The sequence below is a fragment of the Dermacentor silvarum genome, chromosome 8, assembly GCF_013339745.2.
Source record: "Dermacentor silvarum isolate Dsil-2018 chromosome 8, BIME_Dsil_1.4, whole genome shotgun sequence".
NCBI classification, from domain to species: Eukaryota; Metazoa; Arthropoda; class Arachnida; order Ixodida; family Ixodidae; genus Dermacentor; species Dermacentor silvarum.
This window is the reverse complement of record NC_051161.1, coordinates 71,034,626-71,055,434: the sequence shown is the minus strand read 5'-3', so window position 1 is coordinate 71,055,434 and position 20,809 is coordinate 71,034,626. Positions and strand designations below refer to the sequence as shown.

Here is a 20,809-nt window from a genome sequence, read left to right as displayed (position 1 = left end):
CAGCAGGTGGTCGATAGTGTCGTCGTGCCGCAGACCTCTCATGCTGCACTGTCGGTCACTCCAATTAATGTAGAGTATGCCTTTGCGAAGGCAACTCCTAACCAAAGGCGACAGAGAAGCGAAGCTTCACGTTGAGGAAGTCCGAATGGAGGTCGAAGTTGCAGTGAGGGGTTTAATTGATGCAGTCGTGTTAGTCTAAGTTTGGCGAGTTCCACTCGGTCAGTGAGAGACTGCGTGCGAGGTGTCGAAGCTGCCTTGCGGCGTATGTCCTCGAAAGCGGAATTGGAACGCTGTGCTCTTCTTGGTGTGATGTGCGAGCAGCGTTATCTGCGGAATCATTGCCACTGATTCCACAATGACCAGGTACCCATTGAAAGACAACCTCGTGGCCTTTTTGTTGGACGTGATGGTGAAGTTTCACGGTTTCGTATGTCAACTGTTCATGACAGCCGCGTCGGAGAACTGACTGCATGCACTGTAATGCCGGTTTTGAGTCTGAAAACACAGCCCATTTTCTAGGTCTTTCAAAATCAATGAATTCCAGTGCACGACGCATGTGATGTCTTGAACCGCAGTGTTATTCCTTGCGTTGGTATAACCACCGCACCACCAGAACTGGACGACGTAGTCGATCCATCGGTATAGATGTGCACGTGGTTGCTGTACTTTTCATGCAAGAGGAGTAAGCTCAGTTGTTTTAGAGCAGGGGCCGGTACATCTGACTTCTTCTGTAGTCCTGGAATCGTTATATGTACTTGTGGACGGCTCAAACGCCACGGAGGAAGCACTGGCTTGGCCGCAGGTGCGTACCCTGAAGTAAACGATGCACGATGACAGTAGCGCTAAATGTCGAGCAGGTCCTTTCAGCAGTGAGGCTCGCCAGGTGGTGGAAAGGGGTCCTAGCATGGAGTCTGAGATGCGTACGCATTGTCTCAATGGTAATGTGCCTCGTGAGTGTACCATGAAATTTGTTCGTTAACCCAACTACCTTCGGGATTGGTCCACACTTTTACACTGCACTACCTCTGGGATGGGCCCACATGTTTCGATGAATAAGGCACACTTCCGGTTTCTGTTTTAGGCGCACGCAGTTGAAACGAGTGCATATGTGTTTTATTTCGGCCTCTTTGCGCTAATTACGCGTTGTTACTGCCCCGTACATAGCTCTACGCCAACTTCATGCTTTTGTTTTCGATCCAAGCTTCCTTTCGAGGCCATTTTTTGTTGACCTACGTGCATCAACCATTTTCGTCTCGTACGTAGCGCACTACGTACGAGGAGAAAGTGGTTAGATACCCAGATCCCATGAACCTCAAATCAATATGAATTCGCAAAAGAAAACATTGTCTTTGAAAAAATAACATCTGACGATGAATGTCGATGGTAATGCGATTAGCATTTAAATAATGTAGCGACACACTCCATTGCTGAAGTCACGTTATTTAAAATCTGTAGCGTTTCTGAGACTTCCGTTGCTTCGGCTGCATCCGACGTATCATCCTGGAATCGACCCCTTTTGCTATGTCACTCGCTTGCCAAGGTCACCCCAAAGCATTACGGCATGACGGCGACTGTACGACGACTCAGTGACGAGACTGGTACGACCACGAAGGAAAATATGTCGATTGAACGGCAAATGTGGTATGACAACGACAACATGACGACAATGAGATTGTAATTCAGAAATGATAGCGTTCGTGTAACGACGACAGCCTGACGACGATGACATAATGACAGTGCGATGGCAACGAGCCAGTCACAACAATGGCGTGACGACAACCAAAGACGAAGGTGGATTGACTACGCATGGTGGCAGGACCGCGACGGTTGGAAGACGACCCCCCGGTATGAGAACAAATACATCACAGCGAGTGTTGGACGACGACGCAATGACGGCGATTTCATGATGATGGCGGCATAATCACAACTGAATGACGATCGCGTGATTGCAATAGAAGGACGAAGAAGGAATGGCGTCCATGGAGTGACGAAGGCGGTATGAGGACGGCGGTTTGACGACAACGCGATGACGTTGCTGAAGTGATGACGATGGTAAACGGCTGCGTGACGACAACGGCACGATGGGAGTCGGATGACAAAGCTTGAATGAAGATGATGCAATGACCGCGATGGTATCTCGACCGCAGTACACGATAATGCCCCGAAGTGTCAGATAATTTGGGGTTACAAGTCGTCGTAGAACGCGTGACAACGTCACGCGACACGTGACATGATGGAATGACAATGACAGAACGACTGGGACGGCATACGATGACGGTATGATGAGTCAGATTACAAAGCCTTAATGGACGATGCCAACGACCACGACGGCATCACGACCATGACCTCCTAGTGGCCCAAACTATGAGACAACTTGGGCTTCTGAGTCGGCGTGGAAGGCGTCACGACGACGTCATGACCAGAGTCAGATGACAAAGCTAGATTGATGATGATGGATTCGATCACGATCACGAGCACAGAACCAGTGGCCCAGCCTGGAAGACCAGGCTGGCACAGAACTTGGGCCACTCGGTTGGCGTAAGAGGATGGATGGATGGATAGATAGATAGATAGATAGATAGATATATATAGATATATAGATAGATAGATAGATAGGCTCAAAACACCTGTATTAGGCAAAGAATGCCAATCGCATTAAAACACGTGGGCATGAAGAAAGAAAAGAACTGGAAGACTGCAACAAAGTGGCGTCCACGCAATAATCGCACGCGAATTTACTGTGCCCGTAATATCTAGGAATTTCGCAAGCCTTTTACTATACAGCACTTTCCCGACCAGCTACACACAATGGGCAGCGAGTGCTCGTGTTTGTCCGTCCGTGTATCCGAAAAGCAAGCTTGATTATGCAATAGATATGGCATTTAGTTACACGTGAACCGAACTGCATGCATGCTGAAGCGATAGTTTGTGCTGCTCACTTCTTTTAAAAGCAATTGCACAAACACAGTAGAGGGCATGTAGCAAACCTAGAAATATGGACTTGATCGGTGGTATATTCGGAGAAAAAGAATTGGAACATTGGAAAACGTGGAACTTGTTCTTCAGAGGCATGGGATTCGGTGCGCTGGTGCATAGTCCGCACCGCTCACTCTTCCGCGAATGCACAACTATCTACAACTGGTTTCCAGGAATGGTGGACTAATAGCATTTTCCTGTCAAACACAGCGTTTAAATCTGGTTCACAAAATGCATCAGCTTTCTGTACGCCTTTGGAACACGGCAAGTTTGTCAGCAGAGCTTCTTGGGCCGTACGTCCAAGAATAGATCGTTCGCTATATATATTTCTGGTGCCGGCCAATACGATAGCGAACACGTTATTATCGAAAGCGGTCGACTAATCACGCCAGTTAACACCAAAGGAAAGCGTTATGTATTCGGTGCAGGGTGTAATGTGCCGCATTATAGAGACCCAAAAAAGCGTTTCTTTGCAAATTCAGTTTGTCTACTACGTGCAGCCAGCTCTCCTTGATTCAAGTTAATTGAATACCTGTTGTGGACCATGGTACCTCACACGTGACGTCAGCACATAGCCGCATAGGAGGAGGTCACGTACATATTACGTCATTTTTTCCGTTGTGACGTGGATGGTTAAAAATGAGGGGCAGCAGCGGAGCCTTTGGCGGCAATTTTACAAAGTTCCATATTGGAACACAGGAAACGTTGATGTAGTTATAGAGAAACTATAAATCTAGCTTGACTCATTATTTCTCTTTAGTGCTCCTTGAAGTGCCCCAGTAAGTGGCCATATCATTTCACTTCGATTCGGCAGATGATGGTGGCACAACTAAATTAGTACGTTAGAAACGCTTTACATGACGGCTGCGGTGCGGCGTAGCAGTATGTTTAGGACATTTGGTACTCACCGTTAAAAGCTGAAACACGTTCAACAATAAAGGCATGGGAGACCCCATGTTGCTGATATTTGCAATGGGACCGTACGCTACGACGAGATCGACCTAGAAAGGAACGCACATAATTCTGTAAAACGGGACCCATTTAAGACCAAGTATGAAAAAAAAACACAGTCAGCCACCCAAAAGCATAATCGTTAATTCTAACAAAAAAAATTACAAAATACGGGTTGATAAGGCGGGCAACTTTAGATCTGGAGGCAAATGCGTACTTGTCAAAGTATCTAAACCAACACAGACGCCTTTCGGAACGATCACTCTAACAGCAGAGACAAATCTATCTGATGGCGGTCCCTGTGGGGATGGAGAGATGTAAACTTAGTAATAAACTTTCACGACTTACAAAAGAACATTTACACCAGAAAATATTTTTTTCTGTTTAACTGAAACAGATATATGACTCAAGTCGTATCACCGGTTGCTTAGCGAGAAACGTACTGCGTGTCACACACATTTGAATAAGGAAATAACCATCGGTGCCAAGTTTAGGACATCTCCTAAACGTTAAAACAGCAGTCTGAAGTTGCCCAGCATTCACTCTTTGGTTTGTGACTGTCTTCTGAGTTCCATTTCGCGACGCGTATTGTTGCAGTATTTTAGCGCTGCACCGAACGCAGCAGAAAGGAAAAAAGATTAATTATGGGGTTTTACGTGCCAAAACCACGATCTGAGGCACGCCGTAGTGGGGGACTCCGGAAATTTGGACCACCTGGAGTTCTTTAACGTGCACCTAAATCTAAGTACACGGGTGTTTTCGCATTTCGCCCCTCATCGAAATGCGGCCGCCGTGGCCAGGATTCGATCCCGCGACCTCGTGCTCAGCAGCCCAACACCATAGCCACTGAGCAACCACGGCGGGTAGTGGAACGAACAAATGCAGAATCCGAGTACGTAAATGACATTGCAACAGCTCACCTTGTCGTTGTACTCAGGCCGGGTCGAAAGCAGCACCAGAGCGATGGTCACACCTTGGGAGAGAGATAGCAGCGTCACTTTCGATGCGCCGGTTGCGTTGAGCACGTGGTCGATACAGGCAGCCACGTCATGACGCCCAATCTCGTCGAAGCTGCATCAGCAAGCGCCACATTTGTTTATTGGCTGCGACAGTGCGAGAAATTTGGCTACCAAAATCGTGCCAAAATCGGAGTAAAGAACCATACAAGAGACACTAAATGAGAACAGAACAATAATGATAGAAAATATGTAAATGATCAAAGCTTTCCCGACAAATACCATACCGTCCTAAGGGCGATGTAGGTACCTTGATAAATAAAAATAAATTTCTCGAAGTGGAGGAAAAAAACCACAATACCGGCTAAGATTAGACATGAAGTTTTAAATATAATGGATATAAAGACAGCACATGCACTGATAAAAACGAGGGTACTTTTAATCATACGGAAATGTTGCGTACACAGCAAAGTGCATAAACAGTAATCAAGGCAGATAAGTTATGAGATTCATATGAAATGGAAACAGAACCTGACACCAAAGAGCACAAAAGGTGAATGGCACGAGAAAGCCATCATGATATGACATTGCCGTGTAATGAACATTGTCTCCCGAATAGCACTATTCACAAGCAACTATAATTAGGTCACTGTACAGAAAAAAATGTACAAAATTTTATACCTTCTTTTTGCTTACAAGAAAATCAACAGAATCCGATATTTTTTTTTCTTTTGTAAATGAGGGAAGTCTATCAAGACATCAGGATGATCACAATGTGTTTCTCGACGTTTGTCAAATTGGGAACATTCGATGAGTGTTTGTTTTACAGAAATTGCCGGGTTTGCCACATTGTACAAGTCTGAAGAGGGTCTTCTCCTTGTCGTGATAGAAGGGGGGAGGAGGAGGAGGAGGAAGGAGGCATAGACGGAAAGACAGCGAGGTTAGCCAGTTCTTAGACCAGCTGGCTACCCTGTGCTGGTGAAAGGGCGCAAGGGGAATAAAAGATAATAGAAAAGGCATGTAAAAAATGTAAAGAAGAGCACAAAAAACGGAGAATTAAGCACTGCTTGAAGTCTGTCTCTGAGACCAGTTCGGAGGCCAGAAGCGCAACAATGCTTTCAAACCCTTCTGTGCTGAGGACGGTCTGGGCCAGTGTCCCAGGACCCTTTCCTCTGACAAGGGACCAAGTTGAGACGTAGACAATGGAGCATGTTCCCAGAGGACCGTTCTGTCTTAAGGTTTGGTAAGAAGCGTAACGAAAGGTCGGTCTTCTATAAAAGAAGCGAATTTGTCCACTAATCCAGCCACATGTTGTTTGATAATTTGCGCCTGAGTCGCTGAAGTGCCGTTTCGATTACAATGTCGCTGCTGATTCCGAATCTCCCGGATGACTGGACTACGGAAAAAATTTCACAGGACAATGCCTTTGTTTAATTTCCGTATTCAATACTTTTCGTATTTGTATTAAAAATATTCAATACTTTTCACGTACTTGTAATTTAAGAGAACGTTAAAAAGTTCGCGGAAACCCACTGAGCAATTTTCTGCAGGTCTGGAAGCAGAAATTTCGCTAAGATCACTTTACCTTTAGAAGTATTATGACGTTTCAGTATAGGTGGCGATCATTTTTAGGTTTTCTGAAACTTTTAAAGATCACCTGTGGAAGATAGCATAATTCTTGACCTACGACTTCATGACTGATATTAAATTCTAGAAGTTTACTAATTAGTTCCTTATGTAAGACACGATCGAAAGGTTTCGACAAGTATAGAAATACAGCGTCGACTTTCTTTTCATGGTTTAAGAAATATGAAAAATCTGTACTCGCTTCTACCAGCTGTGTAAAAAAAAAAAAAAAAACCCTTCGTGTTTTCAAGATAGATGTAGATTGAGTTTGAAATGATGTGTTCCAGCATATTATAGCAAACACACGGGAGTGAAATTGGCCGATAGCTTCCAACATCTTTCTTTTCACCAAACTTGTGCACCAGAATAACTTTTGCTGTTAGCCAGGCATCTGGGGGCCTGTTTCTGTGTTTGTGAAGCATTGAAAATGATCCTGAGATAGCTACCCCTTCCGCATATTTGCGTAAGAAGCTTGGTCTGCCGTGTGGACGGATATGTTTTTTATCATTAATATTTACCAAAAGAGCTAAAATGCCGTCATATGAGACCTGCATATCAGGGACTGTTGAAAGGTACGGATACTTTAGTGCGAATTGTGAGCCATCACCTGTAGAAGCACCAGCAAAAAAGAAATTGAAAAAGTTCATTAAACAGGTTGCCATGCTCGACCACTCCAACACAAGTTAAGCAGGATTTATCGAAGAGGCGAACATATCTACCCCGAGAAATCGAAACGTATATTCAACTAATTACCAAAAGATCACTAATTGGTAATTAATTACCTTACGGCACATATTGCAATTTACAAATTCTAGCCGATGATTTTGCAAGATATAGCCGCTAAAAGTTGGCGTGAGCGCATTTAAACTATTTTTAGTGCTTTTAATTATTGTTCTTTAAGCCTAGGCAATACACATCATTAAGTTAGCAGGAAGGAATGAATTTCGTTGTCTCCATTACGAACCTTGGCCAATCGCCCCTAGTGGATACGTGTCATGTGCTCAAGGCAACAACAACAAAAAACACACCGATATCTTGTGAATAACAATTTCTGTGCGATAGATATAATGTAATCTTCGCCAACTACAGTATTGCTCTTTCTGGCCTCCGAACCTCCGAAATATTTGGAGAGATGCCACGACTCTCAGAGTCTTTGTGGAGCCCAGAGCTCTCTACTAACTGCCCTGCCCAGAACTGTTGTCGTGCGATAGCTCGGTGGTTACGCTCGACATGTGATAACATTCCCGTAGATTCCAGGATATGGCGGTATAATATGTAGTGAAAAGGCAGATGAGGCAGCCCACAAAGGACATGATCACATAAAATTTATAAAGCTGGTTTTCACTATAAGTGAGGCTTCAGCTTTGGCGAAGCGACATGTACGCAATCAACGGCATGGTCTTCACCTTCAGGTAATTACAAGTTTTTGTCCAACATCGGCCCAGAACACCAATCAAAGCTACCACAATGTCTACCACGGCATCTGGAGACCCTGGCTATTACTGGCATCGACTGAACGTTGCGTACACGAAGAATATTTTTTATTGCAATGGCCACACGACAGATCCATGCTGTGACAACTGTGGCGCGGTGTAATCTGTAGGGCGCATATTGCTTGAGTGCCCAGCTTAAAGAGACGAGCGACATCGCTAGTCTCTGTACATGGAAAAGCTCGACCAAGGCCCCTTGACATTGACACGGATGCTGGGTCGCTGGCCTTGCCCGTCAAAACAGCGAAAAGCCCTGGACTTTTTGTTTTTATATATTGAGTCAGTTGGTTTGCTGTCTAAACTATGACTCAAGCACATCGTCTCATCAACACTGTGATTTTATTTTATTTTGCATTTACAAACTGCCTTCGTCGCATCGCACACTTACCCTGCTGCTAACATCACATGACCTGCATTTCCCCCATTTTTTCAGCCCACATTCTTCTAGGGACTTTCTTCTCCTTCATCCCTTTCGCTGCGGAGTAGCATGTAGGCGAAAATACGCTGGCTAAACACTCTGGATTTTCTATAAGAGCTTTCCTCATTATCTCTTGACTTCCACATGGCCATTGCTTCACTGGCATTGGTTCGAACCCCCGTGGAGGCGATTTTCGAGAAGTATTATTTATCTTTATGCTGGGGCAATTTCGAAGCTGGGCATGACGAGGAAACAAAAGATCACCGTCGTGCGTCGTCGATGATGACGACGGTCGTCGTCTGCGCAACCGAATGGGTGGACGGTCGTACGAGGCAAACCCCAGTGCCACGCACTTGATCGCTGTCGCAGCAAAAAAAAAAAAAAAAAAAAGCTAGCCTACTTACATGTTTCGGTACAGCAAGTCCTGTCGCAGCCTATTGCTAAACACCCGTTGCGTCGGTGCGCAGATGGTGCAGCAACATGGCTTCGCCCAAGCCACCGGATTCGATCCCAATTTGACCTCGTTAATTGCGTTTCGTCGAGAATGGACAAAATGTTTGTTAGGTTTTGTCGTTCTTATTAAGTTAGGGCGTCTGCCAGAACTATCAAAAAGATTCGCGCGAGAGCAATTTCATTTCTATGACGCCACAGCACTTAGCGTTGCCCCGGATTGGCGATACTGAACATTCTATACTTCAAAGCCTACTCGAGAAAATGCATGCAGCGACTCCGTGGCAGTTTCGCGAGCGCCCATGTAAACGACCGAATCGCTAGACTGGAACTGTCAGCTTTCTATGTAAGCCCTGGCAGCGTAAAATAATAGATCAATAGCAAATAGAGAAAGCGAGACTTGCCTCCATTGCCAGTACTCTGGGTCGCCTTTCGACAGCGTCTTGTGGTAGGAGTACGGGTTCGACTCTCTCGAGTTCATAGCCCACACGTCGAAACCGGCGTCGGCGAAAAGGAAACCTGCGAAAGCGGAGGCCATAGATCTGTAACAAGGCTGTAGTGCGAGCGCCTGCCGTTGCTTTTACATCAATTCTTACACGTGTGTCTGTAATGAGAGAGCATACACAAGCTTCTCGCAAACAGAAACTTATTAAAACTTTGAGGTCACATTTCTTTCTGTAGCGTGAGGAGCACAAGAAATGTTAATATAGATGCGGAACTGCAGCCAAACAGCGATAATATGGGGAAAAAGATTTGACTCGTATGCTCACTGATTAGAAAAATATTACCAAACCCTCCCCTACCAGAAGATGGGGGTAAGCGTTTGTCGTACGTGTCTTCTGTGTTCCTCGGAACGAATTGCACTGACGAGTACCACGTTGCGCTCGAACCCCAACCGGTCACACGCACTACAACTGGCTCCGAAGTTCCGGTTGAGAAACTCGCGTTGAAACCTGGCCCTCGCACCGGGGAAGTTGGCACTAGCGCTGCCGAGGCGTGCATCACCGTTGTCGGGTTCCCGGAGGGCAAGACGACGCTGACGTTTGGCCTCAACATCATGCTCCCACAACTCGGGGTTCGCGGCACTTCGCTGACGTTTCGCCTGTGCTTCGGAAGCCCTCACGCTCGAATCAGCACATCGACGACGAGACCTTTCCCAAGTAAGTTCGCTGCGCCATCGCTCAAACGCAGCCTGCTCCTCGGCGGAAGGCACCACGCGCGGCCTTCCCCACCGGACGCCGAGACTGATCTAAGGTAAAGGAAGTCTGGCGGAGCGCGCGCCAACCCCCTTTCCTACCCCTTCCCTCCCCGCGACACACCAATCGACCCTGATTGGCCGCGCTCATCACGTGAACTGGCGCCGGCGCAGCTGGAACAGCTGCTCTACGCTGCGAGCTGCCATGCTTTTTTTTTTGCATGACCACGACAACGCCACAGAAACTTGTGAGCCAATGCAAGCTTCGCCTAAAAACCAAGCATTTACTTATTGCAGCTAATTCCCTGAAAGTCCTCATTCCGTAAAGGCTCTCGTGAGATACGTTATTTAGCCACGGCCGCTGGATAACAAAAAAATCACAGCATATCCACGGGGTGAATGATGATGAGTGGGCGAAGCTCCGGAGGGAATCATCGGATCTCCCGTTTAAGGGGACGCTAGCACAAACGCGTTAGAGACGTGCAGTACTCTCTAGTAAGGGGGAGCGGCCACAGCGTCTTACGCAGCCATTTACACATGCCGGAACGTGCACCGCGTTTGCCGACGCCATCACATAACTGCTGAGAGAGTATACCCCCCGTATTCAGAAAAGCTCCTCGACTTGAACTTGACTTGTCACCGCCTTGGGCAGCGCGTTCGAAACGCGTTGAAGGTAAGGCGGAGAGGCCACAGCGTCTTACACCAGCTTCTTACACGGGCCGTAACGCGCTAGCACAAACGCGTTAGAAACGCGCTAGAAACGCGGCCTTTCGTTAATGTTGGGTATTTATTGCCATCGTGGTGCTTGTGTCTATGTGTGCTTCGTGGCGTAGTGGGCTAACGCCGCGCGCTCGGAAGCGAGGGGTCCCTGGTTCGATTCCGCGCTACGGACACAACTTCGGAATTTTTTTTCTCATTTTTCTCAAGACTGGTTACACACTACTACTACGACGAGGGACGAACGGGTGCCGCTTTAAGGAGCTTCGCCCCTAAAATTACACCATCTTCCCATAGGGGAACCCTGAGTAGTATGCGAAGCAGCCATGGATGGGGTCGACACAAGGTAGTTTTATCAGCTGTATAAACTTGGACATGCAGCAGCACCAGCAACGCGTAGAACTGTTGTCGACGCCGTCGGCGTTTTGCCCGCGTTTGCACCGAATACGCGCGGCGTCGGTGACTGTTGCCGGTGGCTTTGGGGCGCCTACCGTCGCGTCTCTAAATCTACGCTGCTTCGCATTATCGCGCGCGGAGCCGCAGATGTTGCCATTCGTTGCGCAATCCGGAGAGGAGAGGATCGTCAGAGAGGAGGAATGCCGAGAGGAGAGGAGATGAGACAAGGAGAGGAGGGGGAGGAGGATGCGCAGTAGGGGTGTGGACGCCGTACGGTCTAGGGAGGGAGGGAGTGACATAGCCCCGACCATAAGATGCTTCGCATCTAAAAAGAGGTGCGGCCTGCCGCGTCGGGTGCGTTGCAATGGGAGCGAACGTGACGGCCGTAGTTGCATTATCGGCCGCTTGGCTGGGCCGAACGGCGCTATACTCGCGGACAACTTTCTGTGGCAATGAAGGGAAAGCTACGGAGGCAAAGCGCGCAGAAGCGAGAGCGCTTCTGAAAAGGGTCCCTCGTTTTAATCTACGTTGGTTTAGGCTGGGGAAGAGAAAACATAAACAGCTTATTAACAACAGTTAAATAAGACAGAACACACCATTGAGCGTAAAAGTTTGCTTATCTTGCGGCTTTTACCTTCCGCGTGTGGGGAAACGCGAAACCGTCGCACGTGAAAGCTGCGTCGATTCAGCGTCCGTTCCGAGCAACCAAAAGCATTGTCAAACGCTGCCGGACTACTTGGCGCGCTAACACATGTGCAGTATACACGCGCCCGTAGCTTTCCCTTCATTGCCACAGAAAGTTGTCCGCGAGTATAGTCATCGGCGATTGAACGCGTCGGCTTGCACGCGCTACGGCCTGCCGCGTCGGGTGCGTTGCAATGGGAGCGAACGTGACGGCCGTAGTTGCATTATCGGCCGCTTGGCTGGGCCGAACGGCGCTAGTCATCGGCGATTGAACGCGTCGGCTTGCACGCGTGACGGCGTTTCAAGCGCGTTCCTGACGCATTTGCTATGCCCATGCCAGACACCAGCCCCCGACGTATGGCGCCGCGGCGGATCACACCGTTTTCGATGCACGTGGCAGGCCGGACCTTTTTTAGGGGCGAAGCACCTTATGGCCGAGCCTTGTCCCTCGTAGTCCGTAGCTCTGGTTGGCATGGAGACCGCTATGTATGTATGTATACGCATATATATATATATATATATATATATATATATATATATATGTATATATATATATGTACGCCAAGCTCCGGCTTCTGGAAGCCAGAACCGGAAGCCGACTTCCGCTTCCGTTGCCACTTCCGGTTCCGCTTCCACTTCCGCTTCAGTTTCCACTTCCGGTTCCGCTTCCGGAAGCCAGCTTCCGGCTTCCGGAGAACGCTTCCGGCGTTTTTCTCTCTCGTCCGTCGCTAGGGGCGCTGCGGTGCACAAGGGCGCTCGTTCCCGACGCGCGCTCTCTCTCGTTCCCGACGCACGCTCTCTCTCTCGTCCGTAGCTAGGGGCGCTGCGGTGCACAAGGGCATTCGTTCCCGACGCGCGCTCTCTTTCTAGTCCGTAGCTAGGGGCGCTGCATTGCACAATGGCGTTCGTTCCCGACGCGCGCTCTCTTTCTCTCGTTCCCGACGCGCGCTCTCTTTTTCTCTCATCCATAGCTATGGTTTACCCGAATGATCCCCCGGTGCTTCGCCCACTCATCCTCATTCACTTCGTGGATATGCGGTGATTTTTTATACAGCGACCGTGATTTAGCGTTCACTAAGCAAATTTTGGACCAACAGAGCATGACTTGATGTATGCAAATGCAACTGTTAACTGAGAAACTACAAAATAGGTCTACTTGATTTTCACTCTTAAAAAAATGTCACAGTTTCTCCCTAAGGGCGAAGCAATGAATGCGATAGCAACACAGCAATGTCATACGAAGTAAGGTGAGCGGCCTTGGTAGCAATATGAATTGTAGTAAACATGAGCTGATTAAGTAAGCAGGTGTGCTGCGGCGTAAGTAGAGCGACATGAAGAGAGACTCGATGACCACGAGAAGGCGTGAAACGGTGGTGTTGATGAGAAGCGCTTACCGTGGGCAGCGCTTGCGAAGGGACACACCTGTAGTGCTGCACTGCCGATCTGGGCAGCATTGCATGTGTTGCGTGCGTTGGAAAATGTGGCCCGACTATTACTAACTGAATGAACAAGCGTGGTTTGAGCGCGCACAAACATGAATAGATCACACTGAATGACTGCAGCCAACGACTGTCAAAACGCTGGCAGCGAGCGCATACGCCGCGCAGCGGGCGAAGGTACGTGCGGTCTATCGCTTCAACGGAAACTGAGCGGCGAATGCACGGCGCATAAAGGTCAGAGCCGTGTTGAGATAAGAGACTATGCGGGCGAGCGAACGACGAGCGCGGTTGTTGGCAGAGTAGAAATGCCCCCCCCCCCCCCCCCCCCCCCGCGCTCCCTCCGGCGCTGGCTTCCCGCTTCCTCGCTTGCGCGTGGGTGATTGAGTGCGTTCGCTCTCCGTGATAGCGCGCGTCCCCGCACGCTTCCGCTCGGGCATACGGCGCGCGGCGAAGATTTTATCTATAGGGAACCTCACGGCGATGACGACGGTGACGGCAGAAATCCGGTTGAAGTGTCCATATAATTGCTATCGCAGTAAAATCACCGCATATCTACGAAGTGAATGATGATGAGTGGGCGAAGCACCGGGGGATCATTTGGGTAAACCATAGCTACGGACGAGAGAAAGAGAGCGCGCGTCGGGAACGAATGCCCTTGCATGTAGGCTCCCTATGCCCTTGTGCACCGCAGCGCCCCTAGCTACGGACGAGAGAGAAAAACGCCGGAAGCGTTCTCCGGAACCAGAAGTGGAAACGAAAGCGGAACCGGAAGTTGAAGTCGGCTTCCGGTTCCGGCTTCCGGAAGCCGGAGCTTGGCGTACATATACTATACATATACATATATATGTATATATGCGTATACATACATACATACATACATACATACATATATATACATACATACATACATACATACATACATACATACATACATACATACATACATACGTAGCGGTCTCCATGCCAACCAGAGCTACGGACTACGAGGGACATGGCTCGGCCCTAAGGTGCTTCGCCCCTAAGAAGCTTGCACTCTTTGGGAGCTATCTTGTCCCAAAACAATCATCATCGTCTCTATTTACTGTGAGTTCTTTCTCGAAAAGTCTGCGCTGGCTACTTTCCTGTCAAGACTGCTATGTCGCGTTGATAAAGCGCATGTGCCGTTCGTTACGTGAAAAGAGGAAATACATGATATAAACAATGAATCTTGTTTGGGGGCAAGATAGGTTCTAAAAGGTGAAAGCCTTCCTGAGCGTTCTTTTTTTTTTTTTTTTTGATACAGCGAAGTGTTTACCTCTAGCACCCTTATGCATCTCCCGCATGCGTTCCAACGGGGGGGGGGGGGGGGGGTACCCTGGGCGGCTTGCGTCCGTATCGGTGACAGGAATGGATACAATACGATTGGACATGATTGTGCACGTGGCCTGCGCTTCTGTCGTTATAACGTCATGCTCATTCGTGGTGGGAGGGGAGACGGGGAAAGCATGTGGTGACAGCTCTGCAGCAATGGATATAGGTAGGGGTAGAGGGGGAAAAGTGTGGCGACGGCGCCTGTGCACGTCGCCTGCGCTTTTATGGTTATCACGCGCGTCGGAGGTGCCGGCGCGGCAGCAACGGTTGCGGTAGATGCATGGGAGGTGCGGTGACCGCGGCGGCGTTTGTGTCGGTGTAGTGTGGTGCCGTATGAAAAAAAAAAGTGTGTGATTTCATAATGAATGCAGCCCATGTATTCAGGCCAAACAGCTTAGCTGGTAATCCGTCCCCATATATGTATATTTCGGTGCCACGAATAACAAAAAAATTAATATGTGATAACTTTAACACGGTATGCTGGACGTATTTATGCGTTCGTCCTTTACGCGCATTGGAAGGCCAGGCTCTTTTACGCGTTATATTGCACCATCCAAAAGACCTGCAATGTATCACGGTGATATGTCTGCACGTGTATTCACTGTGTCAGTAAAAAATCGCCGCAGGCATCAAAGCACCTGACTCTCAGTCCAGTGGTGTTCTCTCCGAAATAGAACTAAGTTGTGGCAAAAACCCTACGAAATACTGTACTGATCGAACACAGTTATTGCTTCTATATCTAGTCGTCACCGTCATGTGGTGCTACTGTTTTCATAATACATTCTGATAAGAGAGGATACTGTTTCCATAATACGTCCTGATAAGAGAGGATTCCGCGGTATATTGAAAGAAAGATGCGAACTAAATATAAGCAATATCGGTGACTGTATTAGAGAAAAAGCAACAATATTGAGGCTCGGGAGTCGTTTCAAGCACATATTTTTCCGGTGTACAGAAGCATAATTTAGTGCAACGCATTTCTTTTTCTAGAGCAAGGAAAAAAGCTTTAAACACGGGTCAGTGTGAGGGGTGTTAAAAATTGCAAAAAAAGTTATCGAAAGACGACTTTGGTCCAGATATTAACATCCGTATCAGCTGTGTAACACGGATTTTGCAACTACTTTCTTTTTATGGCTCGATGCTGTGACTTGTCGATGAGATTGCATTGCTGTTGTAACCTGCCTAGATCGATGAGTGTTAGCGGTTGACCATTTTTAGTTCTTTATTTTCCAGCTGGAATACAACATTTGTTCTATGTGACATACATCTTATGTCCTTCTAGTTATTAGGCGAATTGCTCACAACAAACATGGACGCTCACATTCACTTCTGCTAAAATCGGTTTTAGGCCAGTTTAACTCGCAGCCTCATAAATTCCTTCAATTTTGAAATTACCTTTATTAAGACAATACTGCTTACAAAACCATACGCTGAACCAGTAGCGCACCCAGGATCTCTGCCAGGGGGGGGTTGACAGTTTGCCAATACCATCTAAACAGCACTAATTTCGATTTCTTCACGTGAAATTGTCAATAAAATGCGCTTTTTGCGAGTGTGCAGACGATTGCGCGTCTTACATCTTAGTTGCAGTACTCAAATGCGTAAGGAAAGAAAAGGGGTTCAACAAAAGGGGGGGTTAAGTCGGCCTCAGGGGGGGGTTCTGACCCCCGAATCCCCCCCCGTCGGTGCGCCACTGCGCTGAACCAAGGATTGGCGGAAAGTTAACACACGCCCAGTGGTACATACCGAATGGTAGTAAATTAAAGAGAAGCGAGTAAATCAAGGAATCCGTTGAATATAATGCGCTATTCTATTAAGGGGTCTATGTGCCTTAGAGGTATCTATGAGTTGAAATTATATGTTCAGTTCTTATGCGGGATTAAAAAAAAATATTATTATGGAGAACGGAAGTGCGCTTCCTTGCACTACTTTATCGGTCAGAATATATAGGTTATATAAGCCCATTTGGTGGTATTAGCATTCGGCGCACATGTAAACTTCATATAGCCACAAACATCTCCGCCGAGATGCTGATCGACCATCTGCAGCAGAAAGCAGCCAGCAGCAGCTACGCCAAACCCGGGTAGGTAAACAAAGAAAGTTTCATGGAGAGTTGGCTTGTGAAGGCTGGATACGTGAAGTAATGCTCCCTCCTTGTTTATTTCCTGCCCGGACAAGTGATGTACTCGCCGCGCACAGGAAATGGAGTAATATTTTTGGACAATCGCTGTCGAGGACACGTTCCCCCTCGCGAGATTTCGCTTCGCTAGAACACCGGACGCGTCGATGAAAACGGGCGACAGCGTTCCCAGCATTGTGCTATGCACTGAGATCCACACAAGAATTACGGCGCGGAGATCGTCACGCTATACCTCGGGATAGTGATTGCTATACTGGAGGTTTTGCCTAGTTTTCGTGCTTGTGGGATGAAATCATGCTCGTGTCATTATTTGTCACGCTTTACCTTTCTAAATTTGGAACCACTCATAGTTTTGCCAGCACTGCAAGCCAATTAGTCTCTGCTTACCAGCGTAATCATTGCGAAATGTTGCATTTATAACGCAATATTTTGTCGCAGCTTTATGAAGTGAAATGGACGAAGCTTAAGCAAATATATGCATTTCCCATGATTGCAAAGGTGGCTGAATCACCGAGCATTCAGCTCCTGTTGACACTAGAGCCAGAATTTTCTCTAGAAGTTCTTGTAAGAAATTCTATAGGGCTCAGAATGCGAGATTATCACTGTGCCGAACATCTTCTCGCTCGTAGACGCCAACAGACGCCGATGCGTTCAACGCCTATATAGTCTATCCTAAAGCGATCGATCGAGAATACGTCCCTCAGTTTAGGCGAGCACATGTTCATTGCGATCCAGTGCCGTAGAGAATGCTCTAATGCGCTGACGCTCTAGCTGCAAGCGCCGGAAGAATCCATGTCAATGCATTGCATAGGTGGGCAAAAATAGATGCCAGCACCGCCAACCACAAATCATCTGCTGCGAAGACGGGTGATTGTGCACTTGGCAGAGGTAAATCTCGCACGGGCTCTATACGCTGTGTTACCTTTAAGAGTGAGCCGCACTGTACTGCGCAATGTGTGAAAACGACATTAAATTAGGAAAGTGCTGCGGTCGTGTTCCTGTCGTGACACATCACCCACGACACTGTACGGCGGCTTGCCTGCGCTCTGCCAAGGGTAGTTGAGGAACCACATGTCCGAGGCGGCTAGGAAGCTGGGCAGGAACAGCACGGGGTGGCGGCGACGTCCTTTTCCTTCCTTGGCCCTGGTGGAGGAGGCGCATCGGTCGTGGCCATGGCGAATCCTGTCCACTTCGAGCACGTAACCGTCATCTGTGGTAGTGTGGCTGACCTCGCACGGGTAGCCGTAGTACCTCACCAGTTCACACTGCACAAAGGTGTACCGTATGTCCCAGCCAATGTTAGCCAACCCGTTCAAAGAAGAAGAAAAAATCATTAAGAAAGACATGGTAGAAGGCACTATTATAAGACCTAAAGTGTTCAGGCGTAAGAGATCTGACGACCGAGCACCGTAGGTCTTAAGATCGTACGTAGCATCGTTTTCTTTAAAACATTTCTTTCTTTTAGCAGCACTGCTAACGTTAGCTGGGACGCCCTACATGCGGCCACTACATCTTCTGTTCCTGCATTTTCTTCGTCGAGAGAAAGGTGATAACTTCTTAAGAAAGCGCAAAGAAGTCGGCCTGAGGCAGTAGTCCTGTAACCAGCTACTCTGCCCAGAGGGAAGGGGAAAAAGAGATAGAGAGGGTTGCTTGGAGCGATGATGAAAATGGGCCGTAATAGAGTGATAAGAAATCAATTTTGCGGTTTTACTTGACAAAACCACTAACTGATTCTAAGGCACGCCAGAATGAGGGACTCTGGATTAATTTGTCCTACCTGGGGTTCTTTATCGTGCACCTAAATATAAGTAAAGGAGCGTTTCTTGGATTTCGTTCCCCTCGAAAAGGCGAGTATTATTACGTGGAGTTCCGTGATATGCCTCGAATACAGAGAAAGAGGGCGAGAAACGGGGCGGTAAAGGCAAGGAGGCTAATCGGAAGAGATTCCGGTTTGCTACGCTGCCTTGAAGGAAGGGTAAGAGGAAATGAAAGACGGAAAGAATAGCGGATAGATAAAGCAAAGACACAAAAAAAGAACAATAAATAGAGGATATGGTGAACGTCCGTGAGAAGTATAGTCTCTCTAATAGTCCACTCGAACGCCAAAACTTCAAGATTGCCTTGACCGACTTGTGGTGTGGCGACTTTATACGACGGCATTCCCGGTCTCCCTGAATGATCAACTTGTTGATCAAGTGACTGATCAACTAGAATGGTCAACTTGTTAAACTTAGAATATCTTGTTGGCAGTAATGTGTAATATCTGCCTTCCAACGAACTTGCCTGCGAGGATCACTGAAATTCCCGGCTCTGAGCATATTCAGTGTGCGGTACCTGATTCAATCAAGCACTAATTGACCGAACAAAGTGCTTACCAGGGCCCGACCATAAGTGGTAGAAGCAATGTGCCATCAGTACAGTGCAAGAGCATATCGTGCTTGGGTGGTTTATGTTTCAAGGTTATTCATTAAGTAAGGACCTGGTCCGGAAGTTAGGCGTGGTACGTGGTCTTGAGTGCAAAAACATAACTGCCAAAGCACAGTTCAGTAAAAGGGTAAGGCGGAGGGGTTTCCCTACGTGGTGTATAACCCATAAAAATGCAGTGGAATTTAGCGGTAAATGCTGGAAAAAATGTGTTAGAATTACGTCCCATCTCATTGCATGCGTACATAAATATATTTTTAGAGCGATAGATCTACTATTCCAGGTACAAACCCAGAAAACGCCTGGTTCCGTAAATCTGACCTTCAAGCTCAGCCAAGGTCAAACTGTGACTTAGCCTGCCACTACCGGCGGCTGCTCCGTACGCCGTGTCGGCACCCATATCTTGAAAGCACTCTGCGATGTGGACCAAGTGCGTGGTCGCGCGGGCCTCATCTTCAAAGCGATCTGTGATGCGTACAGAGTGCGCCGAGTGCTGGTAGCGTCGTATGCGCTGTACTTTCGACGCTTAGTTCGCGTTGAAGCGAGACGCAGAATGAAGGTCAATTCGCTCGCGGCTGCTGCCGCGCCCAGGTGAGGAGAGGCATATGGACAGTCCAAGCAAACTTTTGTTGTCGGCGTCACCGTGGAGCTCCGCGTAACTTTAAGTGAATGTATGCGAATAATGCGATATACTTATCCATGTAGTACAAGCGAGTTATATTCGATCACTAAAGTTGTTCATACCAGATCTTGCGTTCCCGATTAAATTATTCCTTAGCATCTTGAGAATGTCAGCCCGCAAACAAATTTTACGAAAGAAAACACCCACAGCGCATGCCTTTTATGTTAAATCTTCTCGCACTATTATAAAATGTGCAAGGTGATATCAGTGCTCAAACGTGAAAGTGATGTAATTTTACTGGCGCCAGCGTAGTGGCGCCTGAGCGATATCATAACAGACCCTACACGGCGTGTTATTTAAGGGGGCCAGAAAGTCTTGCGCACTCGCGTATGCTGCATTCGCGTTAGTCGGATCCGCGCATAGTTAGAACACCGTCCGAGGAGGTCGAGCACCACGATGCTATCGCAGTCAGTGCTTCACCTTTCCGGCGAAACTGCCACTTTCTTTCATCCCATATCATCGTACTTCAATTTCATTTTTATCAATTAATTGTACCACCTTGTGTATAGACGTCGCCTTTGTGGATTCGCTCTTCCGCAACACAAACCCAAGCACTCAGTAACCCCATCTTCTATGACAGAAGCTTTTTAAAACAAGACTATGAGTACCTCTAAGATCACGACATACATACATACATACATACATACATACATACATACATACATACATACATACATACATACATACATACATACATACATACATACATACATACATACATACATACATACATACATACATACATACATACATACATACTGTATGCATCATTTCAGCTGCACCAAATTTTTAAAAATTGCCTGTGGCAGATAGCACAATTGTAATCCTTGATCTAAACTACTCGATGAGGCGGCCATTCCTTCCACGAGAAATCAAAACTCCTAATTGAATAATTAACACAATTACGCTAATTAA

The 20,809-nt window shown here is 47.4% G+C and overlaps 1 protein-coding gene across 1 annotated transcript in view; it reads right to left on the bottom strand.

Moving 5' to 3' along the window:
* Nucleotides 1–20,809, bottom strand: part of LOC125947664 (lipase lipl-5-like) — a 52,934-nt gene that overhangs the window by 31,791 nt on the left and 334 nt on the right. The window contains exons 2-5 of the mRNA XM_049672876.1: nt 17,828–18,053; nt 9,272–9,386; nt 4,848–4,998; nt 4,145–4,226 (exon numbers count right to left, since the gene is read on the bottom strand). Of these exons, the coding sequence (XP_049528833.1) occupies nt 4,145–4,226; nt 4,848–4,998; nt 9,272–9,386; nt 17,828–18,053 (574 nt within the window). The remainder of the gene's footprint in view (nt 1–4,144; nt 4,227–4,847; nt 4,999–9,271; nt 9,387–17,827; nt 18,054–20,809) is intronic.